A 24,580-nucleotide genomic window follows, 5' to 3' on the forward strand; every position below is an offset into this window, starting at 1 on the left:
TCCGGGCGGCTACGTAAGCCGGAGAGGAAATGCCCGCAGATTATTCTGATTATTCCGGATCGCAGGAGAAACTCGTTTGGGGGAATCAAACTGCCGAGTATCCCGGGTGGGGTAAGGGTGTCGGTGGCACTGCCAAGACTCATTCTCTAGACGCTAGCGTTCTATCGCTAGTGGCCTCTTACATAGGAAATAAGTATCTTTAACTCCCCGCCCAACAAAGTGTGTTTCCTTTGGAGTGTTTTCAACCTTGCTGATTTTGGTGCGTTGCGCACACGTAAAGAATGGTGACAATACCAGGTGGTATAGTGTTTGTACCTTCAATTGATTTCTTGAGACAGGACTGTTTCTTCAGTTTAAGTTCGCTACCAATACAATGCAAGCTGCTTCATATGATGCTATGATAATCATGTATTGATAAATGTGTGTTTGTCTCGTCTTCTAGCAGGGGTTGTTAGAGTGGTAGCTGAGGCAAGGCATAAAACCTTCTTCCCTTGCGAAGTCTACGCACACACCCTTTCGGGTGGGTAACAGTGACACGTCACAAGCTGAGTGTATGTTATCGTACTGTGGTGATTTGTGTTTACAGGTTTGTTCGTTTGTCTACAATTCTGCAGGCTGAACATTACGTACAGACTTCTACAATGTATACAAACTAGGTAGCCAAGAAAAGGCCTTGATGAATGTATAATCGCCCTTCTTCTTGTAGCTGCCAGAACTGGTTCTTTTTCTTTACAGGTAGACCTGATGGCTTAAGGTGGAACAAAGCGTGTCAAGAGGTGGTGTACATTAGAGTAGTGTGTTCTAACCAACCTTTCTCTTCACAGGTCTCCCTACCCGCTGTTCCCTTCCTTTCCTTCCCCCGATTGACCCCCTTAAGCTTCCGTGCCTTTACGGCAATTCGGAATTGAGGTTGTCAATAGGTGGACCCCATTGAGCAACGAACCGATCCTGAGAGGCCTCCGACAGACCATGACAGGTATTCAGGCAGCACAAACCAATACATTGATTATACACAAGTATAAAAGTGTCAGCAATTTCAGTATAAAGCAGGGAAGTCTAGTTAGTTTGCAAAATTATTCTGGAGAGGATACCTGTTTTGAAGAAAGTAGATGTTACTCTCCATATTGAGTCCTACAAACCTATGAGATGTCTGCACAGAATTTAAAGAAACCAAAATAACTTGATTCTCCAAACACCAACTTTAATGGAAAAGGGTACACATGCAAGCTATGAAGTCACATAACTCTCAGCCGTGAGCTAGACAAATTTCAAGTAACAATAATTTACAATAAGGCCACTAGGGCGACAAAATTCTCGTTTGATGGGAACGTGGAGGATAAAAGAGGACTACCAATACTGCAGTTCAATTGAGCTAGCCAAAACAGGACATGCATATAGGAAAGTAAATGCAGACTTGCCTCTCTGCTCTCTATAACCAGCTCACTAACACATCGCAAGAACATGTTCTCTCCTTGACTATCTTTCTCGTCTCTGCAAAATAAAGTGTGTCAAATTCAGCAAGTAAGCCTTCCATCAAACATCCTTGAAAATTTACCATTAAGGTAACAAAATAAAAGCGTGTAATTTAGGACAAATCCTTCTCAAGACCTACCTGAGAAAATAAAAGTATTGGAGAGCTTCTCTTGGATCTGTTGACTCAAATTTGCGGGTATAGAGCATAAGCAATCGAATGAAATTCAGGCGTCGCATGTAAGGGGGGTCTCCAGCTTCTTGACTTACTAACATACATAAAATAAAAGAAAATACATACAAACTAGTTTATGTACGAGTAAGACCATTACATGGATTGCAAAATAGCAAAACAATTTGTAGCAGACAAGATCCTTTCAATTGTCCTTATTTTTGTAAGAAGTAGAATGCCAAACCCACATCTGCTTGCATAAAGTCCAAATGCTGTTCGTGCAGTCTCTTCTGAAATGCAACACACAAAGCAATTAAGGCAGTGCTTGTCTCGGTCACACACTGACTCTAGTAACTCATGCATCTCTTTACACATGGACATTAAGGTACATATAGTTACAATATGCATGAACGGTGCCACATATTAGGGGCAACAAACATAATGCAGAGTGAGTGCAATGCCTTTTTATTCTTGAAGTTAGGATGAACAGAGGAAAGGAAGGGTGCATAAGGGTTTGTCTCTAAACACATTGCCTCTTAGGCAGTGATATCCACACCTGCTCAAAATATTAAAATTCTCTACTAAAACCTCTGTCACAGAGCTTAGAAATGAGTGATAAAGCCATAGCCTTATCTCTTCAAATGTCTATATTGATTTCAACTACTGCACGTTTGTTTGCCTCGCTCTTTAGGTCTGACTTTGGTCAATGATTGGCCTACAACTGGCTTCTAATTTTGATTAACCAATGGACCAATGAGTGCTACTAAAATAGACTGCCTGCATTCAAATAACACTTTAGGGTCCTATTAGTTCTTGTATTATTGAGCATGCAGGACAGAGACACCTTACTCCTGAGGCAACTGACAATACTCTGTGCATTGTGACTGGTGGTCAGCCATGTTTATTTTGCTTTAACCTCAGCAGCCTTTAACACTATTGTCTACCAACAGCTAAGATGAGACTGGGATGTTCCTTCTGTCCAGTTTTTGATGTAGGACTCCCTAAAATAGTAATGCATAAAATATGGAGATCAGGAAGTTCCAAATCACTTAAAGGGGGCTGCAGACAGTCTGTAGGCTGGGCAATGGTATAAAGGATATGAGAAATTGTATTGTGCATTTATTACAAATGCATGTTAGACAATTTGAAGAAAAGGAGGGTGTCAACCTTTTGCAGATGATGAATAGTTAGAATGCTTTGAGACACCCAGGGAGTGGGTTCAAGCTGATGAACTTGTATTTCCTAACTGGAGCATCTATTCAACTCAGAAGATGAACGCCTATTACACTAGTGCAGCAGCTCAGTCCTCTAGATGTAGGGAGATTGATGCAGATTTCATATACATGTTTTGGACACCTGCTGATTTAGGGCAGTAATCATCCAATCTAAGCTTTTCCCTAGTGATAGGAAAAGAAAGGAATGGACACATCATAGCAAAAGACTGGATATGCCTGGCTGCTGTTATTCCAAGAGGATTGTGTTGTCTACAGCACCATGGGTGGTGGACAAGGAAATGTTTACTTTGGTAGTTTTATTCTTTTATTTTCCATGTCTAATGATCGCAAAACGCCTTCTCATGTTTGCCAAGGCAGTGCCTATCCCTTTTGAGGGACAGAATCCTGACTGCTGGTTGTGAAGCTGGTTAAGTTTCACATAATGCTGAAGCTGTCTCCTTACCTCCCTATCCAGGATTCTACTGACTAAAGGGAAATATGGCACTGATTGGGCCATTAGCCAGTTTGTTTGGGTCCGAATAGTATTTATTTTTTTCAGTTAAAGGAGGGTTGAAGAGTGGTGTATGAGAGAAAAGGGAGGCAATAATCTCATTAGTTGTTTCTGCTGTGATTGGGGAACATAGTTTTGAGGCATGGTGAAGAGCAAAGTTCTACCAGAGACTTAGGGGCCATATGTAGGTAGCATCACATTTACCGATTCATAAATACCGAATTTTACCGATTCGGTATTTATGAATCGGTAAATGTGATGTAGGTAATAATTCGGTAAATTTTACCGAATCGGAAAAATTTGGTAATTATGATTCGGTATTTACCGATTCGGTAATGAGGCATACCTTCCCATTGATTCCTATGGGCCTGGAGGCCCATAGGAATCAATGGGAAGGTATGCCTCATTACCGATTCGGTAAATACCGATTCGGTAATGGGGGGAGCATATTCAAGGGTGGCAGGGTGTCACATTGACACCCTGTTGCACCCCTGAATCTTGCATGTGTGCACATACATGCCCTAAGGGCATGTATGTCTGCCACATGGCACTCTTAAATCTGCAAAATATTACTTTTTGCAAGGTATTCGTTATTTATCACCAACCTGTATTTGGTGGTAAATAACAAATTCTTAATACTGATTTTCACTCTTTAGAGTGCTCCCTACATATGATTTCAGGATTCGGTATTTACCGAATCGGTATTTTACCGATTCGGTAATTTACCGAATCCTGAAATTATGCCTCCTACATCTCAAATAGCTAAATACCGGTCGGTAACGGGATATTTACCGAATTTCGGCCGTTACTGACCGGTATTTAGCTACCTACATGAGGCCCTTAGAGTCTCTCGTTATGGTGATCAAATTAAAAGCTTCAGAAATTTCCTTCCGTTAATGTGAAGGAGCATTGTACACGGAGATATACATGGGGGAGGATGGAGAGTAAGGAATACTTCTGTAAAGTCTAAATTGAATCATGCATTTGGACTATCTGGTGTTTGAAGAAGCTGAGGATTTGTACTCATTGTAGGAGGATGGCTTAGTATATGGTGCACACTTATTTAAATGAAGCACCTTGCACTAATCCAGACAACCCTTATGGTGATTTTGGTGGTATCATACAACCATAGAAAGCTCTCTATGTGGAAGCTGTGGAGAGCAGCCTTCAGGCTTAGTCCAGGATGATTGTTAGGCAGCTTGTTTTACCAGAACTAATCATGTAGTGTAGGGTAAACGAAAAAGAACCACACAGTGTAGTTATAAAAATAGGGATATTTATAATACACACTCACTAACACATTGTTATATCTCTTACCCGGATATATCAACACAATACACACAATATTTCAAATGGAAACAGGTAAGTAAGCACGAACACAGTGGTATCCCGGGGGGAGACCAAATCATATAAAAGAAGTGATATGGGAACTGCGATCAAAGTTGAGACTTGGACCAGAAGACTCAGAAGAGCTGGGGACCCAAGGAACCACCCAAGGTAAGTACCCAGGAACCCCACAGAGGCTGCGTGCACAGTGGAAACACAGCTGTGTACTCAATGCTAGTCAATAGGGAAGTCGCAGTTGCAGTTTTGAATAAGACGGAGCCTACACAGAGGGCCCTGAAGAAACCCCCTGGAAGACAGAAGGGTGGAGAGTCACCCCACCTGTGGATACTCCAGGAACCAGGATAGCTTCACCAGGGAAGTCTGTGCAAAGTTACGCCGGAAACCGCCGTAGACCGCAATGGAGGACTTCAGTGAAGATGCCGCTAGCAAAGAAGGTGAAAGAGTCCGGTGACACCCAAGGATGGATTCTTGAAGAGAAGTACCTGCAAGCAGAGGGGGCAGAGTCTATGCCACTCGGGAGTGACCAGGAGGCACGGAAGACCAAAGATCACTGATGACGGAAGATGCAAGAGAGTTGACGGTGACCTTGTCGTTGTATCTGTGAGGACCAGGTGTTTCTATGGAGGACCAGAAGCCGTTCACAAGCTGTCCCACGTCAGAAGTCGAGAACTAGGGGATCGGTGTCTGGCGGGAGCACAAATAAGCCTTGGCAGCAGCAACAGATGAGATAAACGAAGAAGGTGCAGAGTCAGGACCAGTATATTCCAGGGGACTCACCACAGGCAGGAGAGTCAGAGCAGGCCCTGAGCAAGCAGGGGAGCCCACAGAAGTCAAAGAAGACCCTCAAGAAGACCATGAGCAGATCACCAAAGAGGCAGGCCCACGGTGCAGAGGATGCGGCAAGGACAAAGATCTTTGCAGGCAGAGATGCTGGAGGGTAGAACTTCTTGTAGCCCAAAGATCTCTGGAGGACTGCGTCAACAAGCCTTGGCAACGGCAAGTCAACGCAGTGCACAGGGGTTTGGTTCCAGCTGTTCCGACGAGGGATACTGGCCTCAAACTTGCTGAGAAGACAGTGCAGGCCTCGAGATACACCACCAGTATTGCTGAGCCTAACGGAGTCCGTGGAACCTCAGGAGCAGCAGACCGGTCAGCTTCATTGTGGTGCCTGCAGATGAAGGGGAGTGACTCCTTCACTCCAAGGGAGATTACTTCTGGTGTCTTCTATGCCTACAGGCCTGGAGAAGAACCTGGATTAAGCACAGGCAATGCAGAAGACTGGCAGGACGAAGAGACCAGGAGCAGCAGGAGTCTTACTTGATGCAGTCTTGGTTCCATGCGAAGTACAAGGTGCCCAGATGTTTGAAGTTGAAGTGGTTTTGAATTTCAATCTTGTCCCACGACGAATCTGAAGAGCCACCTACAGGTAAGCCCTTAAGTACCCTAGGGAAAGGGTTGGGACGATTAAGGGAGGGGCTGGACGGAGGGGAGGATACTCCCATGTCCATTGTCCAGTTTCACGCCAGAGTGGGATCCAATGGCTCCATGAACTGGTTCCAATTGGAGTATGCGAGGACAGCATCAAATGTGCCTTTCAAAGCAGTCTGGTGGTGCTGGCAAGCACCCCCACCCCAGCCCAGTACACTAAATCCTGTCTGGGAGATGGTTACACCTCGTTGTGACAGGAAACCTATTGTTCTACCTTCCGCTGCTCGAGGTCAGCTCAGCAGCAGGGGAGCAGAATCGTGTCTGTGGTCAGCAGAAGCACTAGCTTTCTGTTAGACCCCGGAAGGCTGGTACCGGGAATACAATGGCCTCAGTACATGGCATTCTAAATCCAACAATGTAATCAGTGTCGGGGTAGAATTCCAACATGTTTGATACCAAACATGACCAGTTTTGGTGCAGCCAATATATAGTTAGACATCTTGTAATTGACTTGATGTCCACTACATTTATTAAATGGCTGACCGCAGTTACAAAGTCGGAGAATCGACTCTGGGGTTTTTTAGGGGTGTCCTGCTCATGCAGGACACCCTCACACTTATAACCAAGCACCCTGCCTTCCGGACTGAAAGGCCTACCTTAGGGGTGACTAATAGGTTTTAAGTGCAGTCACCTCAGATTTAAGGAAACATATGTGGTGAATGGTGCTAGCACCAGCTCACACAGGCTGCAATGGCAGGTCTGTAGTCACAGTTTTAGTGGTCTCTCATGGGTGACATGATAAATGCTGCAGCTCATGGGAGAGCCATGGTGTACCTATGCCCGGGGTACCATATACTAGGGACTTAGAAGGGTACACCAGTAGCTAATTAGGAATGTACCAAAGTACTTACCATAGTCTAATTTAGGGAGAGAGCACTGTGACTGGGGTCCTGATTAGCAGGATCCCAGTCAGACTCGTCAGAAAAACAGATTGACACCAGCAAAAAGTGAGGGTGAAAGCAGATCCTCCTTTCTAACAACCCCCCCACCTAAATGAAAGGAGATGAGACTAACCTTACCCAGTTGAGTCTTCATATCTTCTAAGTGGAAATATCTGGAGAGTCCATCTGCATTGGCATGGTTACTCCCAGTCCTATGTCCCATTGAATAGCCCATCCCCTGTAGGGAAATGGAACACCTAAAAAGTTTGGGATTTTCACCCTTCATCTGTTTAATCCATAAGAGGGGCTTATGGTCTGTCGGAACAATGAAGTGAGTGCCAACAGGTATAGCCTCAACTTCTTCAAGGACTAGACCACAGCAAAGGCCTCCCTCTCAATAGCTGACCAACGTTTCTACCTGGGAGTCAACCTTCTGCTTATTAAATCTACTGGTCGGTCCTGCCCAGCCCTCTGCATTAAGTTGTGATAACACAGCTTCTACCCCGATCTCAGAAGCATCTGGCTGGACAAGGAAAATGTTAATTGCCCAGTAAGCATCTGTTCTTGGCATGTAGAGCTGTAGATTCACATGCTTTGCATACTCCTGCCATCTAGTGTTTACTAGTTGTTTTTCTTCGAAGAAGTCTTTCCAGTCACGAGGTAAGGTGACTCCTCCTTTTGGTGATAGTGCGCATGGGCATCGACTCCATTGTTAGATTGTTTACCCGCAGAGGGTGAGAATGGACTTAATGAGTGTAGAATAGAGATGTCCATGCATATGAATGTAAATTGAGAACTAAAAGAACCACAGGAGACCGGGGAGGCGGGTGGGCGCATGTGAATCTACAGCTCTACATGGCAAGAACAGATGCTTACTGGGTAATTAATATTTTCTGTTCGAGGCATGTGAGCTGTAGATCACATGATTTGTATAGACTATATAGCAGTATAGTCCCAAAGCGGTGGCTAACCTGTAGTGGTTGTAATTCTTTAAAACAGTGTTTTAAGAATTGCTTGGCCTGCTATTGCTTGTTGTCTCGCAAACACATCTACACAATAGTGTTTGGTGAATTTGTGTGGTGCAGACCTTGTTGCTGCCTTAAAGATGTCGGCTAGGGGAATATTCCCCAAGAAGGCCATAGTAGCCCCTATTTTGCGAGTGGAAGGTGCGCTAGGTGGTATTATCAAAGTTCTTTTTGCTTTGGCATAACATGTATGGATACATTTTACATTCCATCTTGCAATACCGGACTTAGATATGGGATTGCCTTTGTGTGGTGAAGAAAAAGCAATAAATAGTTGCTTTGTTTTTCGAAATTCTTTAGTTCTTTCTACATAATATAATATACCTCGTCTAACATCAAGTGTGTGTAGAGCTCGCTCTGCTACAGAATCAGGTTGAGGAAAGAAGACGGGTATCTCAACTGATTGATTGATATGAAAAGCAGAAACTACTTTACGGAGAAATTTAGGATTGGTTCGAAGAACCACCCTATCTTTGTGAAGTTGAAAGAAAGGCTCTTGTATAGTTAAAGCCTGAAGTTCACCAACTCTCCTTAGTGAGGTTATTGCTATGAGGAAAGCAACCTTCCATGGGAGGAATTGTAACTGACATTTGTTTCATTGGTTCAAAAGGTGGACCCATTAGCCTTGTAAGGACTATGTTTAAGTTCCACTCTGGTGCAGGGGGAACTCTTGGTGAAATCACCCTTTTTAATCCTTCCATGAAGGCTTTGATCACTGGTACTCTGATTAGAGATAAGTGTGGTCTATTTTGCAAGTATGCGGATACTGCTGCTAGGTGTAAACGAATGGATGTGTGAGCGAATCCAGATTGCTGTAAATGCAACAGGTAAAAAATGATGTTCTGTACAGAAGCATCAAGTGGATTGATGATGATGTTGTTACAATAGATAACAAACTGTTTCAATTTTGCTGCATAACATGCCCTAGTAGTGGGCTTTCTAGCCTCTTTGAGAATATTCATACAGTCTGGTGATAGTTGCGAATAACCAAACTCCATGACTTCAGGAGCCAAATCGCTAGGTTGAGTTCTTTGGGATTTGGATGTCTGATTTCTCCATGGCTCTGATTGAGGAGACTGGGTGTGAGATGTAGCTTTTGATGTGGCACCACTGATAGTTCTAACAGGGTGGTGAACCAAGGTTGACAAGTCCATATGGGGGCTACTAAGATCAATGTGAGGAATATTTGCTTGAGCTTCCTAACTAGTAACGGAATTATTGGGAGGCGGAAAAGCATAGGCAAATATCCCTTACCAATTCATCCATTGCCTTTGGATAGATGTTGTGGGAACCTGGATGCGAAGTTTGGGCATTTTGCGTAGTGTACTGCAGCAAACAGATCTATCTGTGGAAAATCCCCATTGTTGAAAGTAGGGAAGTATAACTTGGGGATGAAGCTCCCACTCGTGAACTTGCTGCTTGTGCCTGCTGAGCAGGTCGGCAATTGGATTGTCTACCCCTGGAAGGTGTTCAGCTAGGAGAGAAATTTTGTGATGAATTGCCTAATTCCAAATGCTTTGTGACAGGCGCGACAGCTGGAGAGTGTGGGTCCCTCCCTGTTTCTGCAGATAATACATCGCTATCATGTTGTCTGTGTGTGATATTGGATTTGAACACCCCAAGCAGTTAAAGATGCGTCTGCCGTCAGTACAGTCTGTGGAATTGGGTCTTTGAAGGGCCGCCCTTTTGATAAGTTTTGAGTGTTACACCACTGCAGAGAGCAATGGGTGCGGCCGTCTACCAACACTAGATCGGTTAATTGACCCTGTGACTGATTCAACTAATGCGCTAGACATTCCTGCAGAGCACGCATGTGAAGCCTTGCATGAGGTACGATTGCAATGCAGGATGCCATCATTCCCAGGAGTTGCAATAAAAACTCTGGCTGGTAATGTTTCATTGGGTTGAAATTGTAGTTTTGTGGCCTGAACATTGTGAATCCTGGCTACATTGGGAGAGGCTAAAGCTTTAAGAGTGTTGAGGGAAGCTCCTAGATAAGATTGCACTTGCACAAGGCACAGATGAGATTTTGGTGCATAGATTGTGCAACCTAACTGATGAAGTAGGTGTACTGTTGCCGGAGTGTGTAGTATACAGTTCTGGCAAGTGCCAGCTTTGATAAGCAAGTCATCTAGGTAAGGGAAGACATGGATACAATATCTTCTGCGATGAGCGGCTACTACTACGAGACATTTGGTGAAAACTCTGGGGGCCATGGTGACACCAAATGGAAGTACCTTGAACTGGTAAGGTTTGCCTGCTATCACAAATCTGAGGTATTTGCGATGAGCTGGATGAATTGGAATGTGAAAGTAGGCGTCTTTTAGATCCAGAGTAGACAAAGTCCCCTTGCTGTAAAAGAGGAAGTACCAGTTGAAAAGTCACCATGTGAAAGTGCTCTGACCGTATGTATTGGTTTAACTCTCTGAGATCTAGTAAAGGTCTTAATGAGCCGTCCTTTTTGGGAATTGGAAAGTAAAGGGAATAAACCCCTGACCCTTGGTACTGAAGTGGGACTAGTTCTATAGCCCCTCTTGGTAATGGAGATTGCACTTCTTGTTGAAGTAAGTGCTGGTGGTCTGTTTACAATTTGTGATATTGAGGTGGAATGTTTGGAGGGTCGTTGGTAAGCTACAGGCAATAACCATGTTGGATAATTCCAATCACCCATTTGTCGGTTCTTATTGATTTCCAAATGGGAAGAAAGTCTTCAAGTCTTCCTCCGACAGGTGTGGAATAGTCGGAGGGAAGTGTGGGGAAGTCACTGCTTATTTGGGGAAGGGGAATTGTGGGTTGTGGTGTTTTTACCTCAGCCCCTGGGACTATTTCCCCTGTAGCCTCCTCTGAAAAATCCTCTTGTAAAAGATGATTGGGAATTATTTTTGGAAGAGGAAGTATTTTTGCCTGGCCCTGTGGATTTGGACCCTCCCCTGTAAAAGGAGCACCGAAAGGAACCTCTGCTAGAGGGAGACTCCCATGGATTTTGCTACGTCAGTGTCTTTTTTCATTTTTTCGAGTGCTTTATCAACTTCAGGGTCAAAAAGATGTTTCTTGTCGAAGGGTATATTGAAAAAGGATTGCTCGACTTCAGGTTTAAACCCTGAAATACGTAACCAGGCATGTCTCCGGAGACGGATGCTAGTATTACCCCTCTAGCAGCAGGATCGGATGCATCTAGAGCGCATCTAATGGAAGTGTTGGAAATTGGTTTAACTTCTTGAACTAAATCTTGTGCTTTGGCCTTATGCTCATCTGGGAGAAACTGTAGTAGTTGTTCTATTTCATCCCAGTGCACCAGCCATATCTTGCTAGGAGACCTTGGGTGTTAGCAATACGCCAATGATTAGCTACTTACGCAGCTACACGTTTGCCAGAACCATCGATCAGTTTTGACTCTTTATCTGGGGGAGGAGCAGCCCCAGACGCTTGAGAATTAGCTCGCTTTTGAGCATTGGATACTACTACAGAGTCAAGTGGTAACTGACCCTTAATAAAAATAGGGTCTGTTGGGGAAGGTTTGTATTTCTTATCTACTCTAGGAGTGAGGATCCTAGCACGTGCAGGATCTTTAAAGATGTCTGTGTGCCTTAACATACTCTTAAGCATAGGCAGTGTCTGACTAGACTTATGTGTTCCTAGAGTTTCAAAGAGAAAATCCTCCTCTAAGGACTCTTTATGGAGCTCCACCCCATGGTACTGTGCAGCTCTAGCAATGAGCTCCTGATAGGACAGATTGTCATCAGGTGGAGATGGTTTGGCAGGGTAAAGATCTTGGTCTGTATCCTGCGGAGGATCAATGGTATAATCCGTTCAAGGATCTACTAGTGACTTTGTGTCATAATCATCATCATCATCATCATCATCATCATCATCATCAGTATCACCTGTATCAGGGTGAGGTAGAGGAGACTGACTAGGTGTAATGTGTAAAGGATCAAGTTGTGGTGGAGAGGGAGGAGGAGATGGTAGTTTGTGGAAAGGACTAGTACCCACATCTTTCCTCTTCAATGGAATTTTATAAGAGTTGTCGTCATCCAGAAGCATGTGTTTGGATGGCGATTTGGCATGAATATGCCCATTATCAGGATTAATACAGAGTCTTTTCTGTTTCGGACCCGATTTAGCTGGTACAAAGTCCATGCTTGGATTCGGCAGCGGTACTGGCAGTGCGGAGCTGGAATGTACTTTTGGCGCTGAAGATTTCGGCTCCGAGGAATGTTTCTTTGGTTTCGGTGTCGAAGGTTTAAGCTCAGGGCCCATTTTGTGCTTAGAGCTTGAAGGTTTGGGCTCGGAAGTGGGTGTTGGTCGACTTGGTCCCGAGCCGGAAGGCTTGTCTGAGGGTTTTGGTGCCGAGCCGGAAGGCGGAGCGTTAGAAGCCTCTTCTCTGTGCCGACCTTGGGCTGAAGGCAGAGGTGATGCCGAAGTCTTCGATTTTTTTAGTGACGATGTTGAGAGGGAAGGGGTCTTCTGAACTCACGTCCCCTTGTCCCTGTGGCACATCGTCGGAATTGCAGAACAGGAGCAGTGCACATGCCCTGCTTCAGGTCATCAAATGCCTTTTGGCAGCTAACTGTTCACTGAATTTTCTTAGGCATTTTCTTGGAGGCAAGATCATTAAGGGGAGTTACAATGGAACCATATCCCTTAACACAACTCCTATATTCCCCAGTTATGCCCAAGCAAGCTCTGACCGGAGTCTGGGTAGTTGGAGCAATCCAGTCCTTGATGGTCTGAATTTTGCTCTTTAATGGCTGAACTTGGCCTGCACCTACCAGGTGACCCTAGTATACAACCTTACTCTGCCATGTCTGGCACTTTGTGGCCTTGATACTGAGACCTGCCTTTTGCAGGGCCTCTAGAACATGTCTGAGGTGGACCAGGTGATCCTCCCAGGTAGAACTAAAGACAGCACTATCATCTAGATAGGCTGCACTATAGGTCTCTAGACCTGCTAGGACTTTGTTCAGCAGCCGTTGAAATGTTGCAGGTGCATTTTTCAGACCAAAAGGCATTACAATAAATTGGTAATGCCCACCAGGGGTTTACAATTCCTTATTTGGCTTGGCATTCTCAGATTCTGATTTGCCAGTAGCCAGCAGTCAGGTCAAATGTACTCAGATACTTGGCTGCCTGAGGCCAAAGTATCAATAAGCTAATCTGCCCTTGGAATTGGATGGGCATCCTAGTGACTGCACAGAGGCCCCTGTAATCCACACAAAACCTCAGCTCTCTTACCATCTTTGGTGTGAGGTTTTGATACCAGGACAACTGGGCTAGCCCAAGGGTTATCTGAAGGCTCAATGACCGTCAACTCCAGCATCTTCTGGACCTCAGTCCTGATGCAGTCTCTGACATTTTCAGGCTATCTGTAGATTTTATTCCTTACAGGCAGACTGTCACCTGTGTCCAATTCAAGGGTACACTAGGTGGTTTGAATGGGAGTCAGAGAAAACATGTTGGCAAACTGATTCAGGACTTTCCTGCCATTAGCTTGCTGCTGGTCAGTGAGGTGCCTGCCAAGGCTACTCCATCAGCTGACCCATCTACAGGGTCCTGAGAGAGGAGATCACTCTTTTCCTCCTGTCCTAATCATTGGCCATGAACAAGCTCATGTCAGCCTTGTCAACAAAAGCTTTAGGCAGTACATAGGACTCTGTGCGCCTTACCGCTGTTCAAAAGTGCTGAGGTGCAGGTGCTCTCTCCTAACAACATGGATGCCACAGGCCCCTGCTACTGCGGTGCGGCCACTGTCCTATCTGCGTACTAGTAGTTGGGATAAGGCTGGGACTTAATGCTACTGTAACCTTGACCGTCCCGCCTCTTGTCACCATAGACAGACACCACAGAACCCCCAGATTCCTCTAGAACCTTCCAACCCCCCAGGTTGGCGCCAGATCTTGCTGCCTTTTTGAAGGGTCACCTGACCTAGGGGTATAAAAGTAAAGGAGGGAACCGGATAAGTTAGTTGTTCCACCACTGGACCTGGGGACCCTTCGCTGGAGTGAAGGCAGCTGAGCTAGGGGGGATGCTACACTACTGAGGCTGACTGATCCTAGGACCTGCTGCCCCCAAGTTAGATGAGTTGCCCTGCCTGCCTGCTGACCTTGCCCTGTGAGAGGGGAACCAGGGACACCAGCTCCAGTGTGCCTGCCCAGGACTACCATATTCCCTCCCACTACAACTAACTCCTGAAATCCATTACCAGCGCTGTGGCTGAGACGAGCTGTGTGCCTGACAACTGAACCTCCTGCATGGACCCTGCAAGTCTGCCCAAGGTAACTGACCTGGAGGCCGCGGCGGCGCGGTTTTCGTGTAGCGCCCTGGGGGAGGGGCGCTGTGCCTGGATTGCGCTGTGTGCCTGACTCCCTGAAATCCATTGTCAGCGCTGTGCCTGGGTTGCGCTGTGGGCCCGAGATCACCGCCGCGGCCCAGGCGCCGCCAGAAGTAGAAGTGCCCCGTGCACAAGATTACCACCACGGCCCAGGCGCCGCTAGAAGTAGAAGCGCCCCGTGCACAAGATCACCGCCGCGACTCCTGAGGTGGAAGAGGAGGAGCGCGGGGCACGGCAAACCTACCACTGCTGGTCGGGTCCTGGGGCTGCGCGAGGGACCTCCTGAGAGCACTGAAGAGAGGAGCACGGCTGTGCCCAGATCCCCGACGCGGCCCCTGAGACCGGGGGGAGCGCTGCCGAGGTCAGGAGGCGCGGCCGCAGAAGGCGCGGGTATTGGGCGCCAAAGTCCCACAAGGGTCGCCTACTAACCGGGACTCCGGCCGCGTCATCGGACACATTCCCGGGAAGCCACGCAGCGATTAGCTCCTGGGCAACGCGTCAACCAGGAAACCGGGGAGGAGGCTCCAGGAAGAGCAAGAGCCCCGAACCTTCCCCGTCAACGCCCCTGCTGAAGGAAGGCCCCTCCGCCAGCCCGCCTGGAGCAACGTCCCTTCTCCCAGGAACAGCCCCGCAGATAGGGCGGAGTGGGCTAACTGAGGCCGGAACTGCTCCGACGAGGAAGCACACGGATAGGGAGGGGGCTTCCGCTACACAGTGACTCCGCCCTATTTGCAGGAGGGGCTCCTAGGGACCATGTCTATTATTGACCCTGCCTGAACCGGAGGTAAAGGTCCCTTCAGTGTATTGAACTGCTACCCCAGGAATACTGCCTGTACTGAATAGATGCTTGAGGATGTTCACCTGTAATGCATAGAAGTTTAAGCATGACCACCTGTAGTGAGTAGTTGCTCCAGAAGGATTACCTGCATTGAATCATTGCTTAAGAATGGTGGCATGTATTGAACCTCTGCCTAAGAAATATTGCATGTATTGAATCTCTGCCTAAGGAATATTGCATACATGGGATAGTCGCCTAAGAAATGCTACCTGTACTGCATACCTGAAGGAGCGTGGTTACCTGTTTAGACTGGGGGTTACCAGAACCCGTTTATCCTGCATACTGTGAGAACCGTACGTTCCTAACCCTGACAAGAAGTAGATAAAGATACTTGTTCTTATAACTGAAACTGGAGTGGTGTCTCCTTATTGTGTGTGTGTGTCAGTGGGGGAGTGTGCTGCACAACTACTTCACACATAGCCTCGGGCGTTCCTACCTGCCTCGCGCCAAGCTACCTTGTCTGAATCGGTGGTCCCTACTTGGAGACCCCGGGTCTAACAGCAGGGTAGTAAGATGTGCCATTTTCGCCTGAGCTTTTCTGGGAGCCCCATGATCATACCCTTGAGGGTCTTGTTGAACCTTTCAAAAAGCCCATTGCACTGTGGATGGTAGGATGTGGTAAACTTGTAGTTTAGTGAACACTCTTTCCACATGGTGGTAATATAACTAGACATGAAGTTTGTACCTGTGTTGGTTAAGACCACCATAGCAAAACCCACTCTGGAAAACACTCTCAGAGTGGCCCTGGCCACTACAGGAGCCCTTAGAAGGAGTGGTCCTAAGGGCGAAAGCCTCTGTATACCTAGTGGCATGGTCCACCACCACTAGGATGTACTGTGCCCAGATTCTGTTGGATGGTTTACGGAACCAACAATGTCTATCCATTCCGTCTCAAAGGGAACCCCAACCACTGGAAGTGGAATTAAGGGGGGCATTATAGTGCTACCTGACTTACCACTGAGTTGGCAAGTGACACAGGAGCGACAAAACTCCTTGGTGTGTTCAGACATGTGGGGCCACTGACAATGAGGGACAAGCCTATCCCAAGTCATGCTTTGCCCAAGATGTCCTGCAAGGGGAATGTCATGTGCCAGGGATAGAAGAAAACCCCTGAACTTCTGAGGTATCATCAACCTCCTGGTGGCACCAGGCTTGGGGTCTCTACATTCAGAGAACAGGAGCCATTCTTCCCAATAGATCCTATGGAACCCACTGACAGTCCCTGCCTCCTCAGCAGCAGCTTGCTGTCTGAGCTGCTCAAGAGAGCGGCAGGATTTCTGCTCCAAACTCAAGTATGCCCTGGAAGGGCCCCCTGCCCCCAAGAACTCGGCATGGTCAGGCCCAAGTTCCTCTGGGGCAGTTTCTTCACAGGGACTGAGATCATCTGCCTCAGGAGACTGACACTCATGTGCAGTTTTCTCAAGGATTACTGATACTGCAAAGAAGAGGAGGAGGAGGAGGAGGAGGGCAGCACGGGGGCGCCGCATGCCAGGTAATTGGTTTTAATTTACTAGTACGTAATGTAGATTTATTTGATAATATAGGGGAGGTGGAGGCGGGGGCTGGCCAACTCCGCCCCAGAGCGTGCGGAGATTTGCCTCCTCCACGGAACGGTGAGGAGGCAAATCTCCGCACCCTCCGCGGGCGGGACAGAGGTCTCCGCCCGGGGTTAGTGTAAAGCAGCTTTTTTACCCGCACCTAATCTTATGGTATGAGTTAAGTGAAAAAGAACCACACAGTGTAGTTATAAAAAATATGTATTTATTATTAACACTCACTAACACAATGTAGTATCTCCTACCCGGAGATATATACACAATACACACAATGCTTTGTCAATACAATACGTTAATAGAACAGAATACACAGTGGCCTCTAGGGGAAGAACAAAACATATACTAAAATAGTGGGATGCGAACCACGACTTAAGTCAAGAAGGGATCCAGAAAACAGAGAAAAAACCAGGACCCAAGGAACCACCCATGGTGAGTATCTATGAACCCCATGGAGGCAATGTGCAGTGTGGGAACACGACCGCATACTCAATGGAAGTCGACGGGTAAGTCGCGGTTGCAATTTTAAAGAAGGATGCTTCCCAGCGGACCCTGAGAAACCCAGTGGAAGACTGAAGGTTAGAGAGTCACCCCACCCGTGGATACCCCAGGAACCAGGATACCTACACCAGGGAAGCTGAGTCCATAGGTGTGAATTGACGTCAGAAACCGCCATAGACCACAATGGAGGACTTCAGAAAAGATGCCGTTGGCGATGAAGGCGAAAGTGTCCGATGAAACCCAAAGGTGAATTCAAGATGAGAGGTACCTGCAAGCAGAGGGGACAGAGTCTATGCCACTCAGGAGTGACCAGGAGGCACGGAAGACGAGGGAGGAGGAGCCTAGCGCTTGACCAAGATGGCCGCGTGAGCTTAGAGCTCCCGAGACCCTCGCGCCCTCCGTCGACTATCCTGTCTCTAATCCTGACGGTATGCATGGCACCGTGTTGCTGAGTTGTCAGGGAGGCGATTGATACTATCCGCGGTCGGATCGCCCATCGGGAACCGGACTTACGACGGGCGAAAGATTGCGGCCTAACTCCCGGAGATGCCAGGGGCTAGAGTTGGCAGGATGCCCGACTCCTAGTTGATCAACAACGGCCTGGTGAGGTGTGAACTGTCGGACGGAGGCCCTCGCTCTTTCACTTTCGGTTTCGTTCCCTTTGTTTGCCCGGACACTGTAGAGCTCTGGGTGGCTTTATAACCCCAAGGACGCTCGGCGGGCTACTCTGGCAGCACAAGGCGGACCTGCTCACTCCTTATTCCTCTCTCTGAGAGGGAGCGGTCTTCACTGCATTGGACTGCCTGGAGTCCATTATGTCGGGCAAAGCAGAAGGGGATCGGTTGAAGACTAAGTCCACCAGGCGGGGAACGTATTCCCAAGTCAACAGTATGGACCGCTACGCCCTCCTGAAGACATCGCCGAGTGGACCGAGCCAGGCGCCGGATGCCCAGAAGGAGGACTCGCTTGGGACACCGGAGCTATCCCTGCAGGATGTCATGGGCGCGCTTGACGGGATGCAGACCTCGATGGGGAGGCAATTCGAGGCCCTGGCGCATAAGGTGGATGCCATCCTGGTGGATGTCAATTTGATCCGCTCGGACCTGGGCAAGACAAACGAACGAGTTAAGAACCTGGACCACAAGACCACGGGCCTCGCTGATGATGTCGCGGATTTGCAGAACGAGGTCCGGAAGCTGAGGGCCGAGAGTGACCTCGCCGCCCGCCGGCTGGAGGACTTCGAGAGCCGGTCCAGGCGCAATAACGTGCGCGTCATCGGGGTCCCGGAGTCCTCGGATGAGGCTTCGACGGACCTGCTTGTGGAAGATTTGGTCCTCAATCATCTTAAGCCTAAGGGCCTTGGAAAGTTTTTTGCGGTGGAAAGGGCCCATAGGGTGCCGGGCGGGCGGCCCAAGGCGGGTGCCCCGCCGCGGCCGATTGTCGCCCGGCTCTTTCACTTTCGAGATCGGGACGCTATCCTGCAAGCTTCGAGGGTGACGGGCCCAGTCCCCTCCCAGAATGCGTCGGTGAATTTTTATCCGGACTTCACCCAGCATGTGCAGAGACAGAGGCAGAGCTTCCTGGGGGTGAAGCGGAGACTTCGGGAACTGGACCTGAAGTATGCCATGCTTTTCCCCGCCAGACTACGGGTGGTGCATGAAGATCGGACATTCTTTTTTGACTCTCCTGTTATGGCCGACGAATGGCTGGACGCTTTGCCCCGGCGACGGACCGGGGACGACACAGCCGAGCATGGAGACAGTGGCCGGAATGGACAGGGCTGATATCTCAAAGCCGACCTGACTTGATTTAACCATACTTGAAGATTTGAACAGAGTGCAGTAACTGTGGAGGGTTGCGGGAGGACGAGGGGTGCTCTTTTCCTCCCTTAGGGTACTTTTTGTAGATTTTTGTTTTTGTAGGGCGACAGGCACACTGCAAGTTGGGGGGGCTTTTTAAGCTGCAGCAGGGGTGCAGGGTGGGGGGAGTTTTTGGGATTTTGAGTTCGTTGTTGGGGGGTTTATTTCTGCAAGGCATGATGATTATCCTCAGGGCTGTTCCATGGTGGCGCCTCGGGTGTGGGGTGGGCCTCTTTCCGTTTGAGGATGGGGGGTAGAGGCTTAAGTGTTATAAGCTGGAATGTTAATGGTTTGGGGGATCGCATCAAGAGGGGGATTGTGTTGCAATTTTTGAAACGCTCAATGCCAGACGTTGTCCTGCTGCAGGAGACGCATCTCATAGGCAATACGTGCTATGCCCTGAATAGGAAGGGGTATAAATTCATTGCACACTCTGGATTCTCTTCTGGGTCCAGGGGTGTGGGCATCCTCGTTAGAGCATCGCTGCCTTTTGAGGTGGACTCCACCATTGTTGACGATAGGGGGAGGTTTGTGGCGGTGGCGGGGCGGTGGGAAGGAAGGACTTTGGTTTTGGTTTCAGTTTATGTCCCGCCGGCCCTGCAGGCCTCCACATTTGCTGAACTGGGCAGGGCTTTGCTGACTCTCCCGGGGGGAATGCTGGTAGTGGGAGGGGATTTCAACGCTGTGGGTTCCGGACTGTTGGATAGATACCCGCCCAGGGACACAGGGGGGGCTCAGAAATGGCTTCCAGACTTCCTGGATACATTTGGTCTGATAGATTGCTGGAGGCTCCGGCACCCCACACAGAGTCAATACATGTTTCACTCCGGGGCGCATGGTAGCCTCTCCAGGATTGACTACCTGCTCACTCTGGCCGCACATGCCTCGTTGATATCCGAGGCGAGGCACATGGCACGCGGTATCTCTGATCACTCGCCAGTGTGGATCCGGCTGGATCTAGGTCGGGAGGGAGGATGGAGGGTGGCCCCCATCAACCCATGGTATTTCCGAGACCCCAAGATGCGCAGCGCCCTGGTAAAGAAGGTAGATAATTACTTTAAGGACAATCTGGGAACCGTGGACTCGGCGGTGTCGCTGTGGGAAGCTTTTAAGAACGTGCTTCGGGGGGAAGCCCTTTCCCTTGTGGTGGCTGCCAAGAATCGGAGGGATGGCGAGGTGCGGCAGGTGGAGGAGGAGATTGCGGCCCTTGAGGGGGATATGGAGGAGGAGGTTACAGAGTCCTCATTGCATGAGCTTTGCCTGAAGCAGGCGGAGTATAGGGACCTGGTGACGAACGCCGCTAAGACCCTCAGCAGGGAACAACAGGGCCGCCTGTATGACGTTGGGGATAAGGCAGGGAAACTCCTGGCGTGGCTAGACAGGAAAGAACGGGTCAATAGAGTGGTGCCAGAGTTGATTGGAGAGGGGGGAGAGGCGATCGTGGAACCTGAGGGGATTGTGAAGTGTTTCGCGGAATATTTTCATAGGGTTTATTCCTCTGTGTCGGACAGGCCGCCCGAGGACTCGTCTGATCTCCTCCGAGATATCGAGTTGCCCTGCCTCTCTGACATAGATAGGGACGATTTGGATGGTGACATCACGGTTGACGAGGTGGCGGGGGCGATTCGCGCGTTGAACTCGGGTAAGGCCTCTGGACCGAATGGACTGCCGATCGACCTGTACAAACTGTTCCCGGATAGGGTCGCCCCTCATCTGCGCGCCATGTTTTTGGAGGCGCGGGGGGATGGGATCCTTCCGTTGGACCAGCGGCTGGCGTCGATCGTGGTCATACATAAAGAGGGTAAACCCCGAGATAGATGCTCCTCCTATCGGCCCATTTCACTCCTCAACGCTGAGCCGAAAATTCTGGCCAAACTCCTGGCTACCCGTTTGATTAGGGTACTTGGCGATTTGGTCCACCCGGATCAATCTGGCTTTATCCCGCACCGAAATACAGCATTGAACCTTAGGCGTCTTCATGGCGTCATCGCCAGGGCGGGCACGCTGCGTGAACCGGCTGTTGTGGCATCTCTTGATGCCACGATGGCCTTTGACACGGTGGAGTGGGCATATTTATGGGCCGTGCTGGCCAAGTTTGGTTTCGGTCGCGGTTTTGTGAGTTGGGTTCGGTTGCTGTACGAGGGGCCACTAGCGAATGTGGTGGTGAATGGACGGGCATCTACTCCGTTTCAGCTTGGTAGGGGTACCCGGCAGGGCTGCCCCCTGTCGCCTCTGTTGTTCGCCCTCGCCCTTGAACCGTTGGCTGCGTGGATACGTTGGCACCCGGATATACGGGGCCTTCGGTGGTCGTCTGATCATGAGGACCGTATTTTGCTCTATGCCGATGATATCCTGCTGTATCTTGCCTCACCTAAGAAGTCACTTATAGTGGTCTGTGACGTACTCGCATCGTTCGGTAGGAACTCGGGGCTTGTGATTAATTGGGGCAAATCGTACTTGTACGTTCTTAGTGGCGAGGTCCCACCGATCCCTAGAACATGTTCGATACAGGTTGCCCAGCAGGGTTTTGTGTATTTGGGGATTTTTATATCCTTGGATCCTGCTGTGCGCTATGAGAGGAATCTGCTCCCCCCCTTGGCACGCTTAAGGCGAGATGTGGAAGGTTGGCGGAGGCTGCCGCTCTCCCTCGTTGGGCGTGCGGCCCTGTTTAAAATGATGTCTCTTCCCCGCTTCCTCTACGCTCTCCAGAACACCCTGGACTGGGTACCGGCCAAATACTTTCGGGAGGTCGAAGGCCTCCAAAGGACGTTGCTGTGGGATGGGCGGCCGCGAATAGCTATTTCAAAGTTGACGCTCCCATGGTACGATGGGGGCATCGCGCTCCCAGACATCCGACGGTACTATTGGGCCACGCAGCTGAGCGCGATCAACCATGGGTTTTATGGCCCTGCCCTCAGCCCTGGGTATGCCATGGATAGGTGGCTGCTGCGCGGCGGCAACTACTACAGGGCGTTGTATTCGCGGTCCTTAGACTCGTCCCTCACGGGGCCCACAGGTGTGGCGGTGCGCGTATGGAAGATGGCGACTGACTCGTTGGGCTGGAAGGATAGGCTAACCCTCGCTACCCCATTGTTTGAATCGGAAAGATTGGGAAGACTCTGGCACACGAAGGGCTTTGATAAGTGGGATCTGATAGGTATATCCAAGGTGGGAGATGTACTGCATAAGGGGAGGGTGAAGTCTTTCGAGGAGTTGCAGACTGAGTTTGAGCTAGGGCCCTCAGAGTATTTCAGGTATATCCAGCTGCGTCACGCCCTCCGATCAGTCCTTGTTGAGGGTGAGAAGGTGCCGGAGTCCTCTCCCCTTGAGGACCGAGTCCTTGATGGTCATATGCCCGAGAGCACGATCTCGCTCATATATAAGAAGTTGATAAACGTCCGGGCAGACTTGCTATTGGGGCTGAGAGAACAGTGGACCAGGGATGGTCTTGAGTTGGATAATGAGGACTGGCAGTCAGCGGTTTCTTCGCCTAAGGAGGTTGCGATCCCGTCGCGTCTGAGGCTGGTGCAGCTTAAAATACTGCACCGGGTGTATGTGACGGGGCCAAGGCTGGTCCGCATGGGATTCTCGGAGGACGGCCTGTGCAGAAGGGGATGTGGTATGGTGGGCACTTTCCTGCACATCATTTGGGAATGTGGTGTCATTGTGGAGTTCTGGAGGAGAGTCCATGCAGTTATGGGGGAGGTGACGGGGATTGTGGTACAGCCGGAGGCGCGGTGCTGCCTCCTGAACGTCTGGGGGCCCACTGACCTCGATGAGGCGCAGACCCAATGGGTGACTCTGGGTAACATGGTAGCAAAAAGGGATATCGCGCGGCTATGGGGCTCCTCGGGACCCCCTACACTGACCGCGTGGAAGGAAAACATGGATTGGAGCATGTTTAGGGAGAAGACGGTCTACTGCTCTAGAGGTCGCCCCCGGAAGTGGCATGCCATCTGGGGGCGGTGGAACCAATACAGGGGGGGAATATGTCTTGCCCCGGACCTGGAACCTCCCGAGGAACAGCTTTCCCCCTGACCTACTTTCCAGCACAGCTTGGTTTTAGTAACTGTTCTGGGCCTCTGCTGTTCCCCTTCTTCCTCCGTACACAGTCTTGTACTTAGTAGACGAGTGGGGTCCGGTCTCCCCTGGGGCCTCCGCCATGGGCTCACAATGTCCTTGCCTTGCTGGGGTTTGTTGTTAGTTTTTTCTGTGTTTATTTAAAATTGAACCTTTTGCATTATTCTTTGAACTGCATTGGGGACACATCACTGTATCTAACTTGTAATGCTGCCGAACCTTCGGGCTGTCGGCTGAATAGCTGTGTCCTGAATTTTGAAATAAAGGTTTTCAAAAAAAAAAAAAAAAAGTATCCGTGATGCAGAGAACTAAACACATGCAGGGATATACAAAAATATATGCAATGTATTCACTATAAAATTCATTTGCATGGCAGCGATAGCTGTTATGGGTTACTTGGCACTCGTATCTGCTATTTAGGAAGTGAAGGGGGTGTAGGTGGAGGCAAGAAGGGGGGACAACTTTGGGTCTTGCCACATTTCTCACAACCTGTGAGCATTAGCTGGGTAGTGTCGCTGTCTTTTAGTCCCTGTATCACCCTCAAGCAAGAATCAATTTCCATTTGTAGGGTTCCATCTACTAGCACAGGGTAGCCTTGACATGGGAGACCTGAAGGATTAGCGGTGGAAAACTGGGTCTTCTACTCTATCCCATTGAGGACTTGTCAGCTGGGTTGTGTGAGAGTGTTTCCATCCCCTAGTCTATTTCTCCTTGACCTGATGACTTTATAGGCCATGACTGCCATAAAGAGTCAATGTAAGTTCAATGTGATGAAGATGAGTGGATGAAAGTTGAATCTATCACTGTATATACCTTCCTCATTTCCCAAATTTAGTTCGGACATCTCTGCATCGTTCCAAGCGCAGCATCAGAAGTTAACAACCCACAGATCTACATGGTGTATCCAAACCATTTTAATAAAGAACAGAGGTTGTCAAGAGTTGGAACTTTAACCTTCATTTTCCAAAATATCTTGTTCTATTACCACTGACCACAGAATCTGATCAATGCCATTATTCTATTCAGGCTCAACATATCTATGTAGGGCTTTCTGCTACTGCAATTGGGGCACTTGCAAGTATCCAAAAAAGAGCCAAGAGACGGCTGTTCGCCAAAGAAACCAGCATTTCCCCCAGCCCCTGCACTTCGTATGCTTGGAATGATCAACAAAACTTCACCAGCAAAATACACATCTGTTTTTGGCACATGCTCTGAAGCACATTGCTGTATGCAGTAACACAAGAAACACATAATAGAGAAAATAATAACACCACTGAGATTTTGTCACTATGCCCTGGCCGATTAGTGCT

The 24,580-nt window shown here is 48.8% G+C and overlaps 1 protein-coding gene across 1 annotated transcript in view; it reads right to left on the bottom strand.

The window, feature by feature from the left end:
- NUP93 (nucleoporin 93) overlaps positions 1 to 24,580 on the bottom strand; it is a 451,198-nt gene that overhangs the window by 99,192 nt on the left and 327,426 nt on the right. Inside the window, exons 14-15 of the mRNA XM_085639933.1 lie at positions 1,613 to 1,739; positions 1,419 to 1,491 (exon numbers count right to left, since the gene is read on the bottom strand). Of these exons, the coding sequence (XP_085496059.1) occupies positions 1,419 to 1,491; positions 1,613 to 1,739 (200 nt within the window). The remainder of the gene's footprint in view (positions 1 to 1,418; positions 1,492 to 1,612; positions 1,740 to 24,580) is intronic.

The sequence above is a fragment of the Triturus cristatus genome, chromosome 12 (assembly GCF_964204655.1).
Source record: "Triturus cristatus chromosome 12, aTriCri1.1, whole genome shotgun sequence".
Classification (NCBI taxonomy): Eukaryota; Metazoa; Chordata; class Amphibia; order Caudata; family Salamandridae; genus Triturus; species Triturus cristatus.